Source organism: Elaeis guineensis, chromosome 2 (assembly GCF_000442705.2).
Source record: "Elaeis guineensis isolate ETL-2024a chromosome 2, EG11, whole genome shotgun sequence".
In the NCBI taxonomy this organism is placed as follows: Eukaryota; Viridiplantae; Streptophyta; class Magnoliopsida; order Arecales; family Arecaceae; genus Elaeis; species Elaeis guineensis.
The window spans coordinates 112,583,008-112,608,705 of record NC_025994.2 but is presented as its reverse complement, the minus strand read 5'-3'; the positions used below and the strand labels follow the sequence as shown (position 1 = coordinate 112,608,705).

Sequence of the window (25,698 nt, the reverse complement as noted above, 5' to 3'; positions counted from 1 at the left end):
TTGAATTGACATTTTACCAATATGATATCAATACAGGTACCGAAATTGGTATTGCAAACCTTGAACAATATAATTTTCCAAAATAGTAGAATGATAGAAGCAACAATGACCAATTCTTATTGAAACTCAAATAGTACAATCAAAAGGTATCTTTGTTAATATAGTACACTTGTTTCAAAGCATTGAAATACACTTGGAGTTTCTCAGTAAAGTTAAATCAGTATTAACTGGTTAGCTACCATCATAACTCATATCCGTTGCTCAAGGGTTTACTGGTCAATGGGCCCACTAACCAAAGATTCACTTGGACCAGCTATTATACTAGCTGGTCAAGATTGATGTGCCAACTATTATACCAATTTTCTAAGGTTCGCTAATAACCAACTACTATACCTGCTAGCTATTCATTGGAAACAATTCCTGTAATTGTTGCTCAAGGATTTACTGATTCATCAGCCAGGGGGCTTTCAATTCAATGAATACAAGATATTTCACTTTTAAATGGTAGGACAGCAATAAAGTCTTTGAATGAATTAGTATGATAAAGATTTATTTCTTTGATGCGATGATAATCTTTGATTTGAAAAGCTCAATTTGGCATTAATAAGCTTAAACAAATACTCCAAGCTCAAAGAAAAGTTTTACAAAATTAACTTATTGCAAAAATATTAGTAAGAAGTGTTTGGCAACATCATGAAACTATGATCACTTTAAATCAAGCTAGGATACATGTTGTTTCATTATCATATAACCAAGCAATTTACCATGTTTGAATCCATAAAATAATTCTGATCCCAATAAAGCAAAATGTTTTGAACCGACTGTTGCCAACACATTGAGAAAACAGATTCTAAAATCAGTGAACCAATTTCAAAACCTGAACCACCACTTCCTTTTTGCTCTATTTTTTCTTTTTCCTTGTTTCCCTTAGCTCCACTTTCTCTTCAACAAGTTTCTCTACTCTTGGTTGCTGTAAATTTTGATTAAATGGCTGAGGTGCCCAGTTATCATAAGGCAGCTAGGCGTCAACTATTGGCTACCATACAAATAGGTCTCAGCCAATAAGAAGCATGAGGTGGTGTCAAGCATGACCATAAGCATGGGGTGATGGCAGCTGCCTAAGGAAAGCATGATGTGGCAACTTATTAGAGAGAACATGCGGTGGACATAATCCTCTAGCATAGCAATTTAGTCATTGAAGAATTTTCTTATTCATTCCTAGGTCTTATTAAATGAGTCCTTCCTAATATAATTCCTCGGTGAAAGATCCATTCCCATGGGGATTCTGTTCACACATTTCGGTAGCTGCTACTGTAAACTAACCACCCATATACAAATGATCATCTAATACCCTAGATAAAAGTGGATGGCCGAGGGGCTTTTGGTTCTTGCCTCTTTAACCATCTTCTATCTGATTGGCTGGACAATATGGAGCTGGCTCATGGCCCCCCCTGCTGACCAGCAGCCCACCCACTCAAAGTTTCTTCACTTGCTTTTGTTTATCTTTTCACCCAGTGACTCTGTGACAACTCCTATTGGCATCCAGGGTAGGGCCACTATTTTTTCCATTCCACGAATCACGCCTTTAGGGAAAAAAAAAAAATCCTTCGCCCTACTGCCCAATAGGAAGGTTTCTACATATGGTGGGGATTCTAGTAACCCCCTAACAATGTGTACATAGGATCAAGTTTTGTTGATTAGATGTTTCTAAGTAGAATTTCATAGAAACCAGGACTCTTCTAATTTTCAAAATTAGCAAATCTCATCATTATTTCAAATTCCCTTCCATCACAAGAAATAATAATAACTTATATAGTTCATCTATTTAAAAATTTTAGAAAAGAATCTCCTAAATTTTTTAAACTTACAAATAATCATTAATTGATGGGTAAAATATGATGCGTCTACAGTATGTACTTGATATAAATACTTTTTACTTGTTGAAAATGTGTATGAAATATGTATTATATAGTCTATATTAGCGGGGCTAGGGAGCTTACAAACTGCTAGCTTAAATTTAATAGTTATATTGGACTTCCATTGCTTTCCATATGTTGCATGCTTGCTCGATATTAATTGCAATTTTTTTCTTTTTAAAGCACTTATTTATCCATTGCTTTCTTTGGCAGTAATTGCTGCCATAATTCTATGTAACATTGTATTGATATTTAATGGCTTTGTAAATGATTCAGGAATCAACTCATCAATTTGATGGTCAGGATGAAGTATCTGGTAGACTATCTGGTACTTACAATGACTCAAGAGAGCAAACAAATTCCACACAGAAGGCTGTATCACTACCTTCATCACCCCATGATTTCAGGGGTCAGACTTCAGAGAGAAGTGGAGCTTCTGATTTTCTAAGAACAGAAGACTTGGTATCATCAACTTGGAACAAAGTTTTGCAGTCTTCTCCATTTCGGAACAAGCCTTTATTACCTTTTGAAGAATGGAATATTGATTTCTCAGAGTTAACTGTTGGCACGCGTGTTGGGATAGGCAAGTTTACTATAGTTAAAATGTGGCACGGCTGCTTCATTTCTGTTCATTTTGCTTCCAAATTGATAGTGAATATTTCACATTTTGAGTTTCATGTTGTATATTTGTTTTTCCTCTTCTTTTTCCTATGCTTGTGTATGGACAATATCCATCTTTTGCTTCTAGTTCATTTGTTTCATTTACATTAGAGAAAGCTACATAAGAGAAGAATTGCCATGTCATTTTATTAAAAATGGAGCTTCTACTTTTGATCCGTACTGTGGCATTGTGGTTTCTCTCTTAGTAAGCATGAGTTGTTTATGAAGTAGGTTAATTAGCTGTTGATGTATGCACACTTGGTGTTCACCCATATTTATCCACAACATAGAATTGTTCTCATGTTAACTGCTTTCCTTTTGATATTGACATTCTCAATTTGATGTAGTATACAAGCTATTAAATAGCATATACATTTTTTTAAGACTTCAAGTTAGGGGTTACAATCTTTCACTTCAGATGCTAAACAATTGTTGTCCAAGCTTTGCAGCAGATAACAGGTACCTCAGTTAAGCTTTAGATCATGAACATATCCTATGTTGACTAACTTTATCTTCAGAGGATTAGAGAAACTGAGCTTATTATAGACTTGTTTTTGTGTTTCTTCAATGAATTACTGAACATGCAACCATTTCATCCTCGACACTCTGAAACCTATGCATCCAATGATCCAACACTCTGTCAACTGTCAAATTCTCTTATTTCTTCAAGTTTATGGACCCTTTTCTGGGAATCTTATGTTTGTGTCACTTTATTTAATACTTACTATTCAAACCTCCTATATACTTCTGGTTTGCATTTTGCAAGCCATTATGTAATACAATATGTATCATATGTTACAGATTTTGTATGGCATGACTATAGCCTCACCTTTGCCAAACGACAAACAAATGCAGCTTTCATCGTTTATGCAGCCAACCCATTTACATTTACATCTATATTTTTCTCTTTTTTCAAAATTGATTTATTATCCAATTATTATAAAGTTTGACTAGTATCTCTCACCTCTTGTATGTGTACGTAGCTGGTAAACTAATAACAGTTTCTGTTACCATTAGCATTTACATTCTGTAACTTATTGGGCTATGCTGGATGTGTCTTATCAACCTGGTTGGGTACCAGACTACCAGTACTAGAACATTTCTTGGTGCATGACTCCTGCCAACCTTTGTTACTAGAAGCCAGTTTAGGTGCGGGAGAGGATTCAGGTGTAGGTATGGGGAAGCAGATGTGTGAAAAATTTTTAATATGAAGAAAGTTAGTTTGAAGTTACCATTGAGATTTCTAAGCTGGTTTGGCACCCGAAGTGGAAGAATCATTTTATTAAGTTACTGACACATGGTACCATTTGATGTGCTGGCTCTAACAGTGTGCCTTGTGTCACAGGGGCTTATGGTAGTATTGAGTGCATACTTTACTATACTAGTAAGTTACCAGAATAGGATGGTGCTTGTTACAGTACTTAAAATATTGGTTACCATAAAGTTCATATATATGATTTTGGATGTTAGTTGTATTAAGTGACATGTGGAAGACCATTTCCTCAAGATAATAGAGAGGAATCAAATCATGCTTATCATGTCTGACTATGATCAGACATCATACATCAGTGTGGTGCCATATAATTCAATTCTTCCTAAAGGAGTTCATGTATGTTTTAGTATCCTGAATCTCAAGATTTGTGTGAGGTAGTGTTGTGTGTTTGGAACATGATGGAAATTCTTTCGCAAATTTTCCGTCATTGCACAGTCATGCTAAAGCTGTGTGATGCATTTTTGCATATATAAACAAGTGAACATGCACCATGCATGCCCCGTCCACGTTCTTAATGTTTTGGCATCCCTTATTTTTCTTTCCCTTCCTCACCTGATACCATCTCTCTCTCTCTCTCTCTCTCTCTCTCTCTCTCTCTCTATATATATATATATATATATATATATATATATATATATATATATATATATATATATATATATATATATCACACGCAAACATTTCTGTACTTGCAGGCTTCATTGCATATTTGCACTTTTCTTATTTTGTGTTATATATATTTGCCACTCAGTGTTTGTTTTCTGCCTGCTATCTGTTTGCTATTTGTTGCTGCTGAATGAACATTTTGGCTCATCAGCTATTACTAGGATGATGATAAACTAAAATTGTGTTCTTTATCTATCTTTAGGGTTTTTTGGAGAGGTTTTCCGTGGCATATGGAATGGTACAGATGTTGCCATCAAAGTTTTTCTAGAACAAGATCTTACAGCTGAAAATATGGAAGATTTCTGTAATGAAATATCCATACTGAGGTACCATTAGTTGTGATTAAGGGATATCAGCATTTTCTTCCTTTACATGATTGTTTGCTGACAATGTGTTTTTTATTTTATTTTTTATTTTCAGCCGTCTTCGGCACCCAAATGGTAATGTTCTTTACCCATACTTATATTTATCATTTTCATTTAGTGTATGATGATTTTTATTTTCATTTATGTGATGTGATCCAAACTATCATATTCTAGGAGAAATGTGCACTGAATGGCCTCTTATACCTATGTATAGAAGTTTATATTACTGTTTTGGATATTACTTTTGCAGTTATATTATTTCTCGGTGCATGCATGAAACCTCCTCATTTGTCAATGGTTACTGAATACATGGAGATGGGATCATTGTATTATCTTATACATTTGAGCGGCCAGAAAAAGAAACTCAGTTGGCGTAGGAGATTGAAAATGCTCCGCGACATCTGCAGGTATGTACTCACTATGTGTTTTTTTTTTTTCATTTTTTTCATTTTTTTTTTAGCCTTATCTCAATTTCTGCTTTCGGATTGTTTATATATTCATACGTTGACTTTTCATAGGAATAGTGTCAGTAGCATTGAATTGGGCCACATTCATTGTTAGTCCTAGTTTAATAGTTGGCAAAACTCATTCAAGTGAAAGGGAACTTTCTTTCGTCTAGGTCCAAAAATACTGTGGTAACTTTAAATGTTGAACTTCAGAGACACAGCTTCCATGGTTTCTAACTTCATGTTTTGGTCTCATTAACCTATCAACTGTCTGTTGTTATCTATTTATAGTCTTATTCCATACTTGGAAACTGATCTTGGATGCTTATGAGTATTCTTAGGAAGTGAGTTCTATAGTTAGTTCAGCTATGTTGCTATATTGTGATAGCATATGTGCTAATATTTTACCTGTAGAGGGAAAGAACTGAAGATATAAAGACTGAGTGGTTTTCTGCTGTCAGGATGCAAAAAGGGCCTTATGCCCAAATGGTGCAATAAGAACAATTGGTTCATCAAAATTTGCCATAAACATGACAACATGAACAAAAATGAGAGGTCGCATATTGAGGTGGAGATCAAGGTCATGAGTGAAAACCACTTAATGGTATCCATTTTGTGCTGCCGTTGCATCAGAAACTTGAAGGCAATTTTCCCTCTAAGTGCAGGAGAATCATAAAATTTCTGATCATGTGATTTGATCAAGTGATGATTAAATTGTATGATCAGAGTTCCGGAGTTTTGAGTCACTTGAAGTTGGTGTAAGTCTAAGGTGAAATGCATAAATATGTGATTAAGGCTATTAAGGAGGGCCAGTTCTTAAAACATGTGCTTGACAGCTTGAGTAATAACAATTAACATGTATCCTCCAATTGGGTGAAGAGGACCATTGTTTAGGCGGACATGACAATGCCCAGAATGGAGTCCCTATGACAGATGAATGAAAAAGTCCTGATATGAAGATGACTTATGCCTGAGACATAAGGCAATGTCAGACCTAAGTTGATGTCTCAAGGCCTTTCTGATGTTAAAGGAGTTCTGTTTGTGAAGTGGCTAAAGGAGCCTCGGTCTGTTATTGTATGAGGTTAGAAAGTAATGCTTTTATCAGCATTCGGTTTAGGGCTGGTTGTTTAATATACATTTGGGATGAAATTTCAAGGGCTTCATCTTCTTATGCATTGTGGTGATGGTGATGACTGAAGCTGGTCACATCTTCATCTAAACTGGTTGTTTAATATACATTTGGAATGAAATTTCAAGGACTTTGTCTTCTTATGCATTGTGGTGATGGTGATTACTGAAGCTGGCCACATCTTCAAACGAGGTGATGATTTATGGGCCATATGTAGTGGTCTCAACTCTGCCATCATTATACTGTTCAGTTTAGATTTGTGGGCCATGTGTAGTGGTCTCAACTCTGCCATCATTATACTGTTCAGTTTAGATTTGTGGGCCATATTTAGTGGTCTCAACTCGGCCATCATTATACTGTTCAGTTTAGATTTGTGGACCATATGTAGTGGTCTCAACTCGGCCATCATATACATTTTCTCTGGGATGCATATCCCAGTAACCAAGTAGGTAGTAACTGCAGAAGTTTTCTTTCACCCACTATTAATCCAAGTTACTCATTTTTTACTTACCACATATCCTTAGATTATTGCTTTCCTGTAATTTTTCAGAGAGAACTCTTGACTCAGGCATGTTAAGGAACTATTTAGGTCAATTAGGTGTTAAGCTGCGAAGATATTCAACCTTCAAATATAACACCTGATATAGTTTATGTAGCCTCTTGTTTGCCTTCGTATGTAGCTGCAGAACCCGGTCATGACATATTGGTCTCAAAAACTGGCCAGTAGGTCTACTTGGCAGCCAATCTAACATGATATGTATACAATTGTTGTTTTCTTTATATCACAGTTGGTCATATATCACCTATAAAGCTGTAACCAATCTTAATCTGCATCAAAGTTGCCTTGGAATGTCAAAATATGTTTTTCTTGGAATGTTATGATTCCTTTTTGGGCTTGCACTCTATGCTGATAATGTAGCATTTTGTTCTGCTAGCTCGCCTTACAGTTTAGGGCTCTCTTAATCATTAAGTGAATTTGGATGATCTCATGATTGCTGCTTGGTTTTCAAGGGGGTTGATGTGCATCCACCGGATGAAGATAGTTCATCGTGATCTGAAAAGTGCAAACTGCCTAGTTAATAAACATTGGACAGTTAAAATATGTGATTTTGGGCTTTCACGAGTGATAGCAGACACTCCCTTGAGTGATAACTCCTCCGCAGGCACACCAGAATGGATGGCTCCTGAACTTATACGTAATGAACCTTTTACAGAGAAATGCGACATTTTCAGTCTTGGAGTTATAATGTGGGAGCTTTGCACCCTAAGTAGGCCATGGGAGGGTGTACCTGCAGTTCAAGTAAGCCATTATTTTATTCTTATCAATAACGTAGTTTCTGTAGAGAGAAGTCAGCCCTGAAATGGTTGCTTATTGTTATCATCATCTTCTGTCAGGTAATATATGCAGTTGCTCACCAAGGAACAAGGTTGGAGATTCCTGAAGGTCCCTTGGGCAAGCTAATAGCAGGTGTCACCCCATCCTTTTTTGCACCTCACCTGCCCCCAACAAAAGAAAGAAAAAAAAAAAATGTAGATAGATATCGCATCTCCTAAAATTTTTCATGCAGTGAATACATTCTTTCTGCTGATTCTGGTATTTCTATTGTAGACTGTTGGGCAGAACCCCATGAGCGGCCTAGCTGCCAGGAAATACTCACCCGCCTGCTCGACTGCGAGTATGCCCTCTCTTGATCTGAATTGTAGTTTGTGCGTGTACAGCAAGTGAAGAGACATTTGACTTTTTAGCCGGCTTAAGTTGTAAATTAGCTTATGTTTTTTGGTGCAATAGATGAGTTCCTTTAGCTTCAGTTGCATAGCATAAATATATTGTAATTTCTTGTCAAACATATAGAAATATGAAACATCAATGAAATAATACATTGTATTATTTGGTATGTTCTTTTTTTTTTTTTTTTTTTTTTGTCAAAGAAGTGTTTGATGCAATTTCTAGAATAAATAGCCTGCAAACATGCTCAGGAATGATGGTATTCTTGTTATGCTGGAAATTGCCAATGATTACTTGAAGAACCATTATTAAAAGGTTGCCGGGACAGAATCTCAGACTGCTCTAGATCACTCAGGTCCGGCACTGCAATTAACTATTCATAAGAAAATTGAAAATTTACATGATATTTGATGATATCATTATCTACCACACTGGTGGGAGTGGACGGCTTTATTTCTTGTATAATCAGTCAGGAACGGGGCGTCTCCTTAAAGCGTCCTCGAAGCGACTACAGGAGTCAACTCTTATCTCCGTGCTCATATCATACTCCGGCGCTGGATAGTAGTCTTCTCGCAGCTGCACGTCCCTAAGGTTGGGCATCGCCAGGAAAAACCTCATGAAGTGTTCGTTGGCGGTACCATGGATGAACAACTTGCGCAGGGTGATGCACCCCTGTAGCAGGCCGGCTGCTGGAAGGAAGAGGCTCCTCAGGTTCACATCCCTGTCCTGCGGTGGCCAGTAGTCGAGATCGCAAAGATTCAGATCTCCCATCCCATGGAGATAAAACCTCTCCCATGAGCTCAGATCCTTCCTACCCGTGGGTGCGGTCAGAGCATAACCAACCACATCCCTGCAGTCGAGCTTCATCTTTGAAAGCTTGGGATAGCAAGCGAGGGAGCTTAATCCGAATACCTCCTGGGATGGCATCGGGCATGTCCGGCAGTCGCCTTCGACCTTGATACATATCTCCTCTAACTCTGGGCAGCTATCCAGTCCAGCATCTACCAGAGGAATCAGCAATTCTCCAGCAGGCACCCATAGCGAGAGGTGGCGCAGCTGCTTCCATTCCCTGCACCAAAAAGCCCCAATTCCATTTCTGCTACAACTATTGCCAGCCCTATGGTCGCCTGCTGCTTCCGAGCGCCTACACATCATCGTCAAGCTATCACCAGGACTATCCTCTACGTCCAGGAAGTCGATGAAGACAGCATCGGATTCTTCGCTCGCCTCCAGCTCAATATCCTGCTCCAACTCATTCCACTCCAAGTCATCCCCAGCTGCTGCCAACGAACTATCAGGCAAGTGTTCGAGCTCCTGCCCGGCCCAGATGCAATCAATGTGGAGGCGCTTGATTCGGTCGCGAATTGGCTCCACAGCTCGCAAGGAGTGGGGGGCATCGAGATGCTCGCAGCGGGAGATGCCGATATCCACGAGGGTCCAACGAAGCATGCCGGTCATCTTCTTCAGCCCGGACTCGGTAACTCTCTTGCAGCCATGGATCTCCAATTTGGACAGCCTCGAGCAACCCCGGGCGATCGCCACCAAGCCGGCATCCGTGAGATCGGCCGAGTTTTTGATGCACAAGGACTCCAGCCGGCCACAGACGGCCACCCCATCCAAGCGCAGCCCGGCGCCCCGGCAGACGCCATGGAACCCCCCCAGCCTGAGTGACTCTATCCGGGGGCATCTTTCGCTGAGGGTCTCCAATGCCGGCCCCGCGTCTCTGACGTTCTGGCACAGATCGAGCGCGAGGTCCTCGAGTAGCGGGAGGGCGGCGAAGAGGACCTCGAGGCCCGCGGCGGTGATCCTGGCATCTTGCGGCGCGAAGCCCTCGGCGTCGGGGGCGTGGGCCGCAGGGAAGACGGCAGAGGGGTCGGCGAGGTGGAGGAGGGAGAGACGGGGGCAGTTTGTGGCGACGGCGACGAGGGCCTCGTCGCCGACGGAGTCGATGTAGCGGGAATCGAAGACGCAGGGAGCGAGGAGGTAGCGGAGGTTGGGGCAGGCGGCGGAGATGGGGACGAGTTCGCTGGCCCGGAAGCCCTCGGCGACGGGCCTGAGGAGATCGAGGCGAACGAGGGAGGCGGCGGTGGCCGGGAAGGCGTGGAGGGCTGGAGGCACGTCCTCGGCCCAGCAGTAGAATTGGGAGAGATCAAGCGAGTGTAGCGACGGGCAGGCGGCGAGGAGCGGGGCGAGGTCAGCGCCATGGGGGTGGTGGGGGGGCCGCTGGTGCCAGCGGACGAGCTTGGCGTGGCGGAGAGCCGGCCACTGGGGGGCGAGGGCCTGGAGGGTGGAAGGGTGGCGGGCGTAGACGGTGAGGGAGGTGAGGTTGGGGAAGGCCCGGCAGAGGAGGAGGGCGATGAGGTGGTGCTGCTGCTGCTCCTCGGCGGTGGGATGTTCGCGTTGGTGGTGGTGGTGGTGGTGGAGGAGGAAGGGGTGGCCCCAAGGGGAGAGGTGGGAAAGGTCGAGGTGGGTGACGGAGGCGAAGCAGGTGGGGAGGAGGAAGAGGTCGCGGACGTTGCCGCGGAGGCAGAGGGAGGAGCGGGTGAAGCGCTCCAGGGTGTACCACCTGCGGCATACCAGCGCCATGCGGTTGCGCGTCCTCGTGTCCTCTACCAGCGCGAACAAGTTGCTCAGTATCGCCTCCGGGAGGTCGTGCAGGTGAGTCTCTCCTTCTCCAGCCATTTCTTCTTCTTGTTCCTCTCGAGCTGGGGGGCAAAAAAAAAAAAAAAAAAAAACAAAGGGATGTGGGAAAGAGGAGGAGAAAAGGAAGCAAGAGGTGGTGGTGGGCCTAGTGGCGGAGAGGGGGATGACGTGTGTAGCGGATGAAGCAGGGGAGGGAGGAGACGGTTGAGATTTGTCGGCACTAGCTTATGTTGATGACAAAATGCACGGGAGCGGCCATGCATCATGATGTGGGGCATACTTTGACATCCAAGCTTGTCACGAGCCTGGTGTCGCACTTTCCTTTCTTATCCTCTTTTTGTTTGCTTCCGAAATTTGTTAGGGTGGGGATGTACCGAGGGACAGAAAGCGAGCTCCTGCGGCGTGCGGGTATAGATTTTTCCCGAATAAATTGCTATTTCAAACTCCGAAACGTGTATCGACACTAGATCACCTCATTCTACCGGGAAATACCTTCCTTAATTTGGCTTTCTCGGTGAATCAAGCTGTATGCTTCTCTTGCTAACATCACATGTTTGGAGACTAATAAAAATTCATGGATGACTGGCGCATATGGTGAGCTTCCTTTTCGAAAAAAGAAAATCTATCTAACAATAAAATAACCAAAAAAGAGAGGAAGCGGTGGTAATAAAGAACTATCAAAATATACAAAATAATAGATAAAAGAATTAAAAATTTCATTCAATTCAGGATGTTCTTTATAATGGCTAAGCATCGTATAAGATCTCTTGGATTTGTTCCTGAATGTGTTCATAGTAGTTTCTTGTCCATGGCTGAAGGTTAGAGATTTTATAAATAAAGAAAATAACATAGAAAACATCTTTTTTTATAATGTACTAGAATTTGATTGAGCACAAAAGTGTAGAAATATTAAACCTTTGCAATCTTATTGGTGATATTTCCATTATTTATTTTCTTAATCTACGTGGGCTTTCTAAATTGACTTAAGTCCATCTTAGAGTCGAACCATTTTGCCCCTCGTTAGTTTTAGATATGAATAGAGTCGAGTACATGCCGTTAGGTCTATGATGTGTATTAGCAACCTCTATTTAACACATCTAATTATCTAGTTATGGTGTCACAAGCAAGCATCACATTTATTTAAACATTAACCCAGTGTTTTGGTTGGAGACCTAAGAGGAAGGATGGATGGCCTTCATTTACTATTTGATGAAAAAAATTTTAGGATAGATGAAAAGAAGAGATTGCCGATCTATCTTCATTCATCAAATTGCATCCAATGCAATGAACGATAAATAGAGCACATGAGGATAGATTTATGCATTGACAAGTTATCCTTCATTAATTTTTTTAATAAAATTATAATATTTTTAATTTTCATTTATATTAGTTATAGATATTTTTATTTTATTTATATATTAATCCTATACTATTAAATTTTATCAATTATTTTAACTTTAGTATATAGTTTTTATAATTATAATTAAATAATTAGAATTATGTTCTATTTTTATTTGTATTTTTTATTTTTAATTAACTATTTGTATGAAATTAATTAATTATTTAAATTAAATTATAAATAAATTAATTTTTTAAATAATTAATATATATTAATTCATAAATAATTAACTCATAAAATTAAAATTAAGTATTTGTATATGTTTTATATAATTATAAATTATAAAGATTATAAATTTATACATTACTTATTTTTTTAGTATAAATAAATATTATAAATTGATAATAATAACATGTTATCAAAGAATAGTTTAATAAAAATATCGTACAAATATCATCAATTTTTTTTTTATTCCTCCTAAAGTTATTCTGATTCATCATTCTATGTTTTGCTAAATATATGAGTAGATGAATGAAAGAATCATCCATCTTCTCTTTATCTATCTTTGCTTTTCCACCCTTTGTTTTCTCCGACCATTCTTCATCTCCTATCAATCTTTTTTTTCAATCTATTCTATATACAACTAGAGGTAAAACTTTAACACCCCTTATCCACGTCCCTTTTTTTAAAGTACTGCAGCTTGGACATGTTGACGTAGAATGCATGGCAAACGTTGGAATAAGTGGTGTTTTCAACTTGCTTAAAGGAATGCTTAAGGGAGGAAAAAAACCATAGAAAAGGTTGAGACTTGGAGGCAGAGAAAGGAATATAAGATGTAGCAGTTGGAGTGCAGAGTGATCTCCAGCAAATGTGCGTTGTGTCCTCTTCACTTTATCTCGTGGATAAGCCATCGATTGGACCGCGAGACCGAGGACCACTCCCCATAGTGTAATTCCAGAGAAACCCAAAAGGTGGCAAATTCAGTGAAGAGCTAATATGGTTCCCATCAAAATCAATCTTGACCTAACTGATGGACGACATATCCGCCCATACCCATTGGTCATGCTCAGAGAACGAGTGCCCTCATTTACTGTTCTAGCAGATATAATGGCTCCCATTTCCATGGAGTTATTTGAAAATATAATAATAATTTTATCACAAATTATTAATTGTTATGAGAAAAAGTAATTATAGACAATAATGAAAAATAAGACTTATATGAGGCCTTCAAAATGTTTTGTTAGGTGCTATGCTAACCCGGGATTTTTTTTTGATTCTTTATTACACTTAAGATATATTAACCGACATTGTTGCAAATATTATGAGTGCATGGTCTTTTTTATGAGTAAGTGCATTTTCTACCCAACATAATAGCCATTATCATTTGTTTTGTTATGTCTTTAACAAAAAATGACGGCAGCTTGAGATTATACATTGATTAACAATAAATTTTCAACGATGCTGCCCAATTTGCCATCAGAAATATTTTTTATCGGAAAATAAAAACCTGTGATAGTATGCCCCTTTTTGTTCTAACGTTCTATAATGATTTATATATGATTTTTTTTGGTAAAAATAATGATTTATATATGATTGCTGCTATCCTTTTGAGCGGTGTTGTGGCATATATTGGTTGATGTAGTAATCTGAAAATCCAGTTGTAATCATTTAATGTTACATAAAATTTAGATGAAGAAGAGAAATCTTATTTGAAATTTCATAAAGCTTGGACCATTTCTAGCGTACTTGTTAGATGAAATCGATTGCCACAGAGGACTTTAACAACCTCTGTAAGTTCAAATATAGATTAAAAGTTATCATTTTTTTTAATATTTTAAGTTATAAAAATTTTAGCGGCAATCATGATCCTTGCTAGGAGGGGCAAGAACTGCTGTATGATCATGACCTGAAATGGTTGGTGCACGTGCACGGTTCTGGTTCCCATGGGTTTTTTTGGTTTAGAAGAAAGATAACGCGGTGTGGGCCCCATAACCACGGCTTGCGAACCAACCAGGGATGCGGCAATCACACCGGAAGGTGGGGTCCCTGTAGGATACATGTAGCATCGACGCGGCGTGCATGCGGTATGGGACTAATTCTTAACGCATTGATGCGTTGTGATTGTCTGAGCTTCGATCCCTGAGGTCGAGTAGTGGCTGCGCAAATGGGATCGGTATAATCATGTGATCTATCCATAACTCATACGTTCTTGGTCCCCTAAAATATTCTTGTGTGATATGGTGTATTCTTGTAATTAAGACCTCGAAGGGGGATGGATACCTTACCCAAAAAAGAAAAAAAAGAAAAAAGAGGATAGATAGGATTGGAATCATCACATATCAAGTAAGGCTATGGATTGTTATCTTAACACAACTAAATCATCTTATCTTTTTTTCTTTTTTTTTTATTTTATCTTATTAAATAAAATTTAAAAGAATGAAGCAAAATCACCATCTATTTTATAAAGAGAAGAAAAGCACAGAAAAAAGAGGAACAAAAGATAAGAAGCACCATCCATTTTATTAAAAAAAAAAAAGGAAAACAAAAGGAGCAAATGGTAAGAACCAGGAGAGATAAGATTTGCACCATTTTTTAATTTTTTGTGGTTTTATTTTATTTTTTTTTCTCTCTTGAATTTTTTTTCTCTTTGGAGGATATTTTCTTTCTGAAAATAATCTGAATCAAAAGACTCATAGTACCATGCACCATCATAGACTCCAATGGTGCATGGATTTTGGACCGTGGGGAACGGTGGGAAATTTCGAAGAGTTCATGATGGTTATAACCAAAGTAAGGTGAAGAGAGAAGAGAAAATAAAAGTAGAGGAAGGAGGAAAAAAATGCACGGATATCAGGTGGCCCAGCCTACCCTTCGAAAAGACTTCCACAAGCCAATGAATTGTGAAGACCGAACAAAAATGAAAAAGAAAAAAGACTGCAGCATGTTCTACATCTCTGTTTGATGTGTTCCTGCGTGCTAAGCATTATGAGAGATGAATCATCAAACTTCACACGATATATGCCAAACCAACATTAATTACTTGGGATATAGGGTCTAAATTGACGTTATTTGATACCCCACCATGTTAATTATTGATGGCCAGAAAACATAACCTATTGACACCAGTAGGTATGTATTATATTCAATTGGTGTCAAAAGAAGGGGATGTCATGTGTTTAACCAATGTAGTATGGCTACCATTGTCGTTATTGCTTATTGGTTATATTCTAGAACTTTCATAATTTAGAAGTAGCCCCTACAATCACTCCTCTATCATCTATTGTTGTGTCCCTTACATAAGGACAATGGTGGATGGGTAAACTAATGTGGTGACAATTTGATGTGCATATGCCCTTTGATGTGCCTATCTTGGTCCAAGCACGAACGCCCAGCTCACTGAATAGGAAAGAAAAAGCTTCACCAAAATCTCTCTAAGATGATCTTAGCTCTTGGTAGATCATGACATTTTATGACTAAGAGCTTGGCAATATTTATGTTCTTAATTATGATCGAGAAAACTAAAATGATGGGGGACCAACTTGCAACAATAGTTGCCATCCCCTAGGGAGTTCTAAGAAATCCACCTCCTCTAGGAAGTTTGATGCACAAAAGGAGGAAAACTAGGTTGCACGCATCACCTCCTAGGGAGTTCTAAGAAACCCACCTCCTCTAGGAAGTTTGATGCACTAGAGGAGGAAAACAAGATTGGACACATCACCCTCTCTCTAATATTCTAGTTAGACTAGGATGCCAGGAGGTTTCCTAGTTGGGACTGATCGCAAATCCTAGGCCTTAAGGGCATGAGACGAGTACAACATCAAACAGAAACTCAGAATAAAAAAGAGAAGGCATCATAAATTTGTTCTTCAGTAAAAGAGATGAAGATGGAAAATGAAGAAGGGTAGATCTAAAACTAATAGATCTATCTCTTCAAATATTGATAATATTGATAATGCCAAAAAGGTTGAGTAATAAAACTAGGAGGATGATATACTTTTGCGGTATAAGCGGACTCCCGGAAAGGCAAAAATCAATTCCATAATCAGCTCCATAAAATATTTAAACTTTTTGAACATATTTTTATACATATATAAATTATGAATACGATACAAAATCCTTGCCAAAATAAAAGTGGGGGAGGAACGGACTGCAGTGATCCTCCGTGGAATCTGGAAACTTGGAAATCTCCATCTCGACTTCTTATCCGCCCATGTCACTCACTTTTCATCTCCCCTTCCCTGTCCCTTCGAAAGCCGGTGCTGTGAGAAGGCACAGAACAGCATAGATGGATATCATTGGTAGCAACTTTTACTGCTTTCCCTCACAAGCCTGTAGCACCATCATGTACCCAAAAAAGAAAATCACAGTTATTCCTGACTTTAGTTTAGTGCAGGCAGCGCACCAAGAGTCCTCCCTTTTACAGCTCACAGGCATTTATGCACATCGTACTGAACCATGGTCCCCTTCCACAATGACCAGCATTTGGGAATATTTCAGTTAAAGGAAAAAAAAAAAGATCAAAAAAAAATCCTGAGCAATCATCAAAAAAAAAACCAAGTGATTCTTGAATAAACCATAAATAACTAGTAAGATTAGACAATCATTATATAACTTGTGTATGACATAATTATCTTGGGAATAAATTAGAATAGTATCAGTGATAAGCTCATTTTAATTCAAGAACATGGACATATCTCTGAGAAAATTGTGACTGCATATTCCTCACCCAAACACATCCAGACCAACGTGTCAACATCCGGTTTGCTTAGAAACCACCTTGGCAACACATATCAGCATTCATCTTATCTGTTGGCATTCTTGCACCTATCTTGTCAAATATTCTTCATCTTATCAATAGAAGATTGAAAGCACATAGGACAAGGACGGCAAGAGGTTTGTCTAGGAACCTCATCTCTTTGCTAGTCAGCAGCCAAAGTTTTTTTCTGAGGCTACAATGAACAATTTAAAGTTTTTGGAATCTTTCCTTGTTGATAGTGAAATGAATCCGAGAAGTAGAAAACATGAAGTTTGAAGAACTTCATTTTGTAGAAAACCAAATATAATTGATATGCATGTAATCTATGCAGTTGAATCTATTATCATAGACAAGAATATGATCCATCAAAATTTGAAAAGTGATCCACTTTCACTCTGGTGTCAAGTTGCATTTATCGTTGCTCAGTTACTGATCAAGGAAAAACTTGGCCGGAAGAGGTCTGAAGAATAGATGGTAAAAAAACCTACCTAATTCAACAACCACTGAGTTCATGCATCTAAGAACCAACCCTCCAAAATTTTCTTATTATATGTTATGCATCTTACTACAGCTACTATATGTTATACATCTACTAAAACACATGATGTTATACATCTTACTAAAGCTCCAACTGATGTTATTGACACAAACTCACCATACAATAAACCAAAAATATAAAAAACTCATTAAGATGAGCGATAACAAATTCAGTGTAAATCATCACCATGTCAATTAAACATATGGAAAGACATCATTAAGATATTGCAAATTTTGGAGAACACATGATCCATTTTAATCAAAAGATTAATTAAAAAAAAAAAAAAAAAAAAAAAAAAAAAACATACGATCCATACAGATGTTGCTGGTTTTCAAAATCTTGCAAATGATATCACTGATGGAAATTAACTACTATGTGTGCTGAATGTGCAGGAAGAGCCCACGTGTTAGCTGTTGCAAGGAAAAGGCTAACCAGGTCTGAGATGACAGCCCACATATAGTTTGGGCCATCTAAAAACTTTACTGAAAGGTCTTTTTGTGCTTTTAACATAAATTCATACAATAGGTCTCTGAGACCTGGCTAGCGCTACTCAATGTTCACGTATCAGTATTTTAATGACAGGTATGGGAGATTCTTAGAAACAAGGAAACCAGGCCTCGGCCAATCATTCCAGTTGGGTTTCACATTTCTACAACTGCCATTGACATGAAGAATATGAGTACCCCACCAGAAACAAAAAAGAAAAGAATCCGGAATTAGGATAAAGAACATATTATTATTCTTAAGTCTTAACTGAAGAATCTTGAGTACAAGAGAGTGTGCAAAAGACAGAAAGAAAAGAAACGGATGAGTGCCAAACAGATGTAAAATAGCATCATGAATCTAAAATCAGATCAGCTGCTTCCCGAGAAGGAAGTCTATTACAAGGAAGAGAACAAACAGCCATGCACAGCATAGTGTGGCAGGTCTGGGCAAAAATGCTTTCTGGAGTGCAAATAGGTGTCGTTAAAAAATCTCTGCCTCAACTTTCCCCTTTTACATTGGTAGGGAGAAATGACAGGTGAATCCTGAAGGATCAATAAAGAAAATAAACTGTCATGAAGTGCCCGAAGGAGCTATGTCCCTTCTTTATAATATAAAAATATTAAAAAAAGATGGACACAATCTTCCAAGGAGATCTCCAGCGTCCAATATTGGAAGGTGATTCAATATGAAGTTGCTTGAATCACCTTCCAATATTAGTGTAATAATTGTTTGATTCTCCAATTTCTCTATAAGAAGTTGCTCCTTGCTTCAATTGAAGTCTTTGCACAAATTGGCCTGAACTAACATACAAAATAGCTTAAATGCTACATCACAAAATAGCCACAAAAAGATGCCAGATTTTTCAAAAGGGTTTCCATCAAGGGTTTCCATCAAGGTTGATGTTGAGGGTTCCTGCAAAGAGAGGCTTCCATCTTAGGTTAGCCAGTAATACCAGAAGTAGCATGCCCCATAGTTCCCCGAGGTAATAATAAGCTACAAATCATTCTCTCTCTAAGGGAAGTTGACTAAAATAAATTTGCCCCCAGAAAAACTACATTCTCTCTCTTTCCAAATTCCACCCAAAAACATCACACATGTCGAGCTCCAAAGTTCCCTTTCCATCCTCCCAAAATTAACTCTTCTTCACCCACTCCAAAAATATCTACTAAATATTCAGGAATATCAAGGAACATCCACCTAACCAGGAGATGCGACTAAGACATGCTACCTAGCCATGAAGGCGACTGGTGGATACATCATCTGTCACACATAAGATAGATGTCAAGGTGGGTTGAAGGATCAGGAGTTGCATTGTTGTCGTACTTGCAAGTTACAACTCTCTCCAAGACTACTGTCCAACAAACACATTTCCATGCAGGTGAAGCCTGTTAACTCTAAACACATGCACTAGGATAAGAGTTATCCTTGACTATAAAAATTTAGAGAAACAATTTGGTGGGTGCTAGAATGATCTGGGAACCTTGCATGCTTGTTCTTATTAAAATAAATATTTAAACATTTTCAAGAATCTTTGAAAGCAAAATATGTTGACCCTCCAACTTTGTTGCAATCCTTTGCAAAGTTTGAATTCCAACGAAGCACTCATTTAGTCTCTCTAACAAGGCCTCCAAAAACATAGGCAATGATTCAACAAAAGTGCTTAGCCAGCCTTTGGTATGTCAGTGAAGTCTCCTTAAATTTCCTCCAATTTGTAGATACCTTTCTTTACAAGGTATGAAAATACAATTTTTCATATTTGTTTCTCCAATTCCTAACATTTTTCCAAACTTCAAGACAACTATATTCCTCTAGAAATGACCCTTGTCCACTTCAGACCTAGACTGCCACTCAAAACAAAGGCACTTTTCAATACCCGTAACTCTGCAAAGTAAACTTTCTGTTGCGGTCCGATCAGCCAGGATCATAAGGTCGGACCGGCTCTCGGGACGCGCTCGTAGCCCGTGTCGGACGTAAGACGGCCCCACCTAGCATGTGAGGTATTGTCCGCTTTGGGCGTCCCCATAGGGTCCCTGCACGGCTTTATTCCCGTTGGCCGCTTTGCGGGCCAAAAGATGCCTCACAAGAGGCTGGAGAGTTTCGAAGCTTTATAAGGTGAGGTGGCCTGACTGAACAGTCGATGTGAGACTAAAGAGTCCGCTCCCCCTCCGCAACAGTGGCCTCCTCAGTTAGGGGACCGAGCCTGTTGGGAGGAAACCTGCATGGGCCACCAGTGTTGCGGTCCGATCAGTCAAGCTCATAAGATCAGACCGGCTCCCGGGATGCACCCATAGCCTGTATCGGGCATAAGCGGCCCTACTCAGTATGTGAGATATTGTCCGCTTTAGATATTCCCGCAGGATCTCCGCACGGCTTTGTTCCCGTGGACCGCTTTGCGGGCCAAAAGGTGCCTCACTAGGTCAGCATGGGGTGGGCCATGGCCCGGACCGGCATGAGACCGCAGCGGGTATTGTCCCCTCTGGAAGCCCACCGGGACGTACCTCGTGCGGCATGGGTCCCTCAGAGTTTTGTCCCTCACTATTAGCTCAGTGGCTTGGCCATCATGCCTTAGGGTGCCTCACTAGGGCCACTGTTGCAGAGGGAGAGCGGACTTTAGTCCCACATCGACTGTTCAGTCAGGCCACCTCGCCTTACAAGGCTTCAAAATCCTCCAACCCTTTGTGAGGCATCCTAAGGCACGATGACCAAGCCATTGAGCTAATAGGAACAAAACGTTGAGGGACCCACGCCGCACAAGATACATCCTGGTGGGCTCCTAGAGGGGACAATATCCGCTACGATTTCATGCCGGTCCAGGCCACGACCCACCCCATGCTAACCTAGTGAGGCGCCCTAAAGCACGATGGCCAAGCCACTGAGCTAATAGGAACAAAACCCTGAGAGACCCACGCCGCACGAGGTACGTCCCGATGGGCTCCCAGAGGGGACAATACCCGCTACGGTCTCATGCCGGTTTGGGCCACGGCCCACCCCATGCTGACCTAGTGAGGCGCTTTTTAGCCCGCAAAGCGACCCACAGGGACAAAGCCGTGCAGAGACCCTACGAGGACGCCCAAAGCAGACAATACCTCACATGCTGGGTGGGGCTGCCTTACCCCCGACATAGGCTATGGGCACATCCTGGGAGCCAATCCGATCTTATGAGCCTGGCTGATCGGACCACAATACCTTCCAAAATAAATAGGTGTTGACTTTTGAGGCCATCCTCTGATTGACAAGTAATCTTCTTCTCAATCCTAGGGCTGATCAAAATTTTTTCCTCCTCTGGCACTGTGAGGGATTTGGAACAAAGCTAGCAAATAAAGGAGGTTAGAATAGATAAACTTTGAGTGCAGGTCCCTGTCCCTACAACTGGTACCTTCTCTTCTGAGAGAAAAACTTATTATAATCAGTAGATCTTTATGAACCCCAGTGGAAGTCTCTATGATATGAAGTAAAAACTGATTCATGCAATTTTCTAGGCAGCCACATTAACCACCACCTAATACTGCAAGCCATGTTCACTAGATTCAAAGCAACAAATACAGTAGAAAGACATAATCAGAGTCTTCACAAAGAACATGAACAGCATGCGTAAATTATAGATAGAAAATTTGATCAAGACAGACCCAGTGGAGATTCCTCTAAACTTTACAAGCTCTTATATTTTAAGCATGAATGCCCTCCTTCTGTAGGGAAGGAGAAGGGGAAAACTAGAAACCATTTCTCAATCCGCTAAAGTTTCTCATGCACTTGGAGCAACACTCAGGAAAAACATGACTTAGGATCAATGTTATTCAGTCCTGTAGGCATACACTTGAATACTTACACCTGGTACACAGATATGGTTATAAATATGACACTTGGGTACAAACCCATATTAAAAAGTCAGCAGTCATTAAGTTCATCTGGAACCTAGACACCAACTGACACCAACAAGAGACACCCATAATCAAATGCACATAAAATAGATTAGCACAGAATAATGATGATTAAAAAAATATCTAATTCTAAACTTCCTACTATCACCAAGAACCATGGTAGAAAGCATAGCTTAAACACAATTAATTAATCCCATTTTTAGCCTTCCTCAAGTTGGCTTCACAAATCACCCATTTTTTAAGAATCAATGTGCACATTTGCATTATAGACCCCATCAAAATTTTTTTAAACATTTAATTGCTCCTTGTGCAAGAGACATGACTTTTTCACTGACTGTGCATTTGCAATATAAACCCCATAGAAAATAGATTGACCACTCAATTGGTCCTCATATAGAACACATTACTCGATTTTTTAAAAGATAGATGCCTGAGCAGCAACTTGGCTAGGGCCACCACCTGCATGGATCTTCTGCATCATGCTTAAGTATAAAGAATGAGATCAATTTATGAATAAGTTTTAATGTTGTCAAGTTAGAACATACACTGACTAGGTATACTTTATCTGATATATATTTCATTTTTTGGACTACTAGTTTTCTCCATGTTTCTTCGTATGAGCTTCTTGAACTTATCATTTGGGGCTGACTTGATCTCTGGAAGCTAGTACCTTTGTATCAGGCTGCCAACCTGGCTGCTTGTCTACCTCTTGCAGTATTATAAAACATTGACATGAATTCTTAGACAATTTGAGCCAATTTATCAAAGTTGAATTCCTCTCAGCCAGGGAGGGTTCATGAGGTCCAAGGATTTTCGATGAACAAGGGGTCATTCACATGTTGGAGACCAAATTCTAGTCTTGAATTAGTTTATTTTAAGTTGAAGGGAGTCAATTCTGGAGTCCGGAGGCTCTGACTATATTAAATTTATAGTCTTAGGGGGAGCTAAGTTTTAAGGCACTTCTGGACCCATGGCTGAGATATGCCATGGCCTGCTGTAGTTTTCCGCCTTTAATAGGCTAAATCAAAAATTTTAGCTACAACCTGTATTACCTGGATACTTGTGTCCAGCTCCTAAAATCCATGTCAGATATGAGACCCTAGTTTTGGCAGCATAAGAGGACTAATACAGAAATTAACAAAGTGCCGAAACCCATTTGCTTAACACAAAATACCAACAAAACACATAAAAGAAAGAAGAGAAAAAGTATGAAAGACAGCGAACATTCTTATAAAAAGAAAAAATAGATGAAGAATTAGAAAGTATCTAAAACAAACAAATGAATCACCTGCAGCAGTTAAAATAAATAATTATGACACTCAAAAGAAATTTTAAATAAGTTGAATGGCCGCAACCAACTAACCAGAAAATTAGGACTCTGATGAAAAGACAAACTACGTTACAGAGAAATATATGTATAATTTTAAGCAAGTAAGAATAACCAAGAACAGTTATCAATATGGACAAAGAATTTTAATCAGGGCATAAAATTAAGAATCCTGTTAAATATAAAAGTATTAATGATCATAAATTAAGAAATCACAATTAAGATAAAATTTTTAAATCAATGGCAAAGAAATATGAGAAGTTCTCATAATCCAATCCTATCTAATTTGGAAGAAAGAAATCAAGCATGATATTATCCTATAAGAGGTCTGACATAATAATATAAAGCATTTAAAACTTAGTAGAACAAACATATGAAATTAGTAAAAGAAATCCCAGTTGGAATAAATTTTTAAAATATGACAAAGTTAATCATCTGAGGAACAGTAAATCTTGATTAAAAAAAAACTAAGCAAAAATATAACAAGGAACCATTGAAACCTAATATAACAGATTGAGAAATTAAAAGTAAAAATGCCCTGAAAAACAATTAGCCATTGAGTTAAAAATAAAGTATTGAAACACTGAAAAATGAACTGCAGTAAATTTAACAACAGTATAAATAAAATTTGAATAGTGGAAATCAGAAAAAAATGAAAAGCACCTTTTACATCAACAAGTAATAAGGCAGTCGTTGTAAAATAAGAATAGCTAAATTAATTTTGTGAAGAGCATAAGAGAAAATGAAGTATTTAAATAATCAAACAAAATGAATTAATTCACCTTCTGAACACTGTTGAGAGAGCATTTCTTTCTAATATTCATTTAATCGTAATATATAGAGTAAAAACTCTCAAGCAACCCTAAGTACTCGGTATAGGGTTTGATGATTATGTTCATGGTACATAGAAGCAAAACTCATAAAAATAATTTAAGTATTTTATAAAAGCAAAAAAAAACATTAATGCAAGATTTTGGATGCTGTTACTTTCTTAAACCACAAGCCCCACTCATGGCTCTCTGAGTAAACTTCTAAACAACTTGCTAGTCCATTGCTTTGTGTGAGAAGTGCCTTCAGCTAGAAATCCTCTCATCATACATCAGATGATTGCTATTTTCGATATATTGCTATTATCTCGTATTTCCATCCATTTTCAATAGCATATTTATGTTCTTAACTTCCATTTCGGTGACCATACATGAGGTTTGGCATCAACGTCTACAGTTTATTAACCGAAGAAGGTGATAACTCCTGTATGTGACTCATTTTTTGATATGTTGCTATTATCGTCCTTCCAATCATTTTCAATAATATATTCGAGTTCCAAGCTTCTGTTTGGTGGCCAAAATGGGGTTCGGCATCAAATTCTACAGTCTAATAGCAGATCGAGGCGACCATCCTTAATTAACTGCTCCGAGATCTACATTCTGAGTCGTATCAAGCTCATATCAGATGGACACTACAACCAGCCATCGCCATTGTATTCTCATACATACATCAGACTCCTCTTAAGTTGGAGAAAAAGTCACATCAAATTTAATCTTAGGGAAAACCCAAATTGTCAATCGCGCTCTTCTTGCTTCAAATTCTCGTTCGTCCACAAATTAAAGTTCTCCCAAGAAACCCCGAAATTTCGATCTAGAAAACCACTTGTTTATCCATCTTAAAGGCACCAACCAGATCAAATACCTAAAGAAAGAACAAAAACATGATACTGAATAAAATTGTGAATCAAAAGTAGCAGATATATAATCTCAAGAAAGATTATAAATATTCAAATCATCCATCAAAATTTATGGTGGAAATCGGCAACAAGAAAAACCATATCATATTAAACTAGGGCAAGCAATCAGCCAATTATCTTTCTTGAGGAATAATGACGGCATGCCCGATTGATTGAACCTATCATACATCAAGAACCGCATACCTGCACGAATATTGGTGACGCCCTGCCTCCCATCCTGAGATCGGAGACGGAGATGGTTCGAATCTCGAGGTGGGAGGCCGGCGGGGCCCACTTATGCACCTCGTCCACCAGGTGGGCCCACTTCTTCGCCGGAGACCCCTCCCTCGGGGGCATATGGCCGCCTGGCAGTGGCTCAAGTTTTGGGCGATCGCCAAGGAGTCGAGAAGGAGAAGAGCGAGAAGAAGCGGAGGAGGAAGACGATGGGAGGGACGGATCCCTCGATACAGTTTAGGTTTTAATGGAAAATATACCTACGAGGGGCTGGTAGAACATTGAATTACTTGCGAGCCCTTAATTACGAGCCGCACCTGCAGCAGGCAGCGCACCACCGACTTCGCATGTCGAAGGTCAACAAAAATGCCGACTTCACTCAAAAATACGACTAAAACCCCCAATTGAAGCGTAAATTACCCCTCAAGTACCATAATCATAAGCTACCCACAGGTCCCTGAATCACAAAGATTGGACCTCGGACCCAAACTCATTTTACTTTGGTTGGCCTACATCAAATTTGACATTCTCTAGACCCAAACCCAGTCAATGATCAGATAAAATTATAGGGCTTTAGAAAAATAAATATGTAT

At 39.2% G+C, this 25,698-nt stretch overlaps 2 protein-coding genes and 1 long non-coding RNA gene across 5 annotated transcripts in view; 1 reads left to right on the top strand and 2 right to left on the bottom strand.

The window, feature by feature from the left end:
- Positions 1-8,343, top strand: part of LOC105044043 (probable serine/threonine-protein kinase SIS8) — a 36,462-nt gene extending 28,119 nt beyond the window's left edge. For all 3 annotated transcript variants that reach the window (XM_010921826.4, XM_019853115.3, XM_019853112.3), the window contains exons 11-17: positions 2,193-2,499; positions 4,718-4,841; positions 4,936-4,955; positions 5,131-5,287; positions 7,467-7,755; positions 7,851-7,923; positions 8,065-8,343. In XM_010921826.4, the coding sequence (XP_010920128.1) occupies positions 2,193-2,499; positions 4,718-4,841; positions 4,936-4,955; positions 5,131-5,287; positions 7,467-7,755; positions 7,851-7,923; positions 8,065-8,147 (1,053 nt within the window). In that variant the 3' untranslated portion in view covers positions 8,148-8,343. The remainder of the gene's footprint in view (positions 1-2,192; positions 2,500-4,717; positions 4,842-4,935; positions 4,956-5,130; positions 5,288-7,466; positions 7,756-7,850; positions 7,924-8,064) is intronic.
- An 82-nt stretch (positions 8,344-8,425) lies between these two features.
- On the bottom strand, positions 8,426-10,914 carry LOC105044035 (F-box protein MAX2 homolog A-like). The gene has a single exon (XM_010921814.4). The coding sequence runs from the start codon at positions 10,861-10,863 to the stop codon at positions 8,647-8,649; it is 2,217 nt and encodes a 738-aa protein (XP_010920116.1). The 5' UTR covers positions 10,864-10,914; the 3' UTR covers positions 8,426-8,646.
- Positions 10,915-16,181: 5,267 nt separating this feature from the next.
- Positions 16,182-25,414, bottom strand: LOC114914291 (uncharacterized). The gene is made up of 2 exons (XR_003801077.2): positions 25,076-25,414; positions 16,182-16,626 (listed from the first exon to the last, which is right to left on the bottom strand). It is a non-coding gene; the product is annotated as an uncharacterized lncRNA (long non-coding RNA).
- Between the last annotated feature and the right edge of the window lie 284 nt (positions 25,415-25,698).

Coding starts and splice junctions, on each gene's coding strand:
- LOC105044035 (XM_010921814.4), bottom strand. CDS start 10,863: ATGGCTGGAGAAGGAGAGACTCACCTGCACGACCTCCCGGAGGCGATA.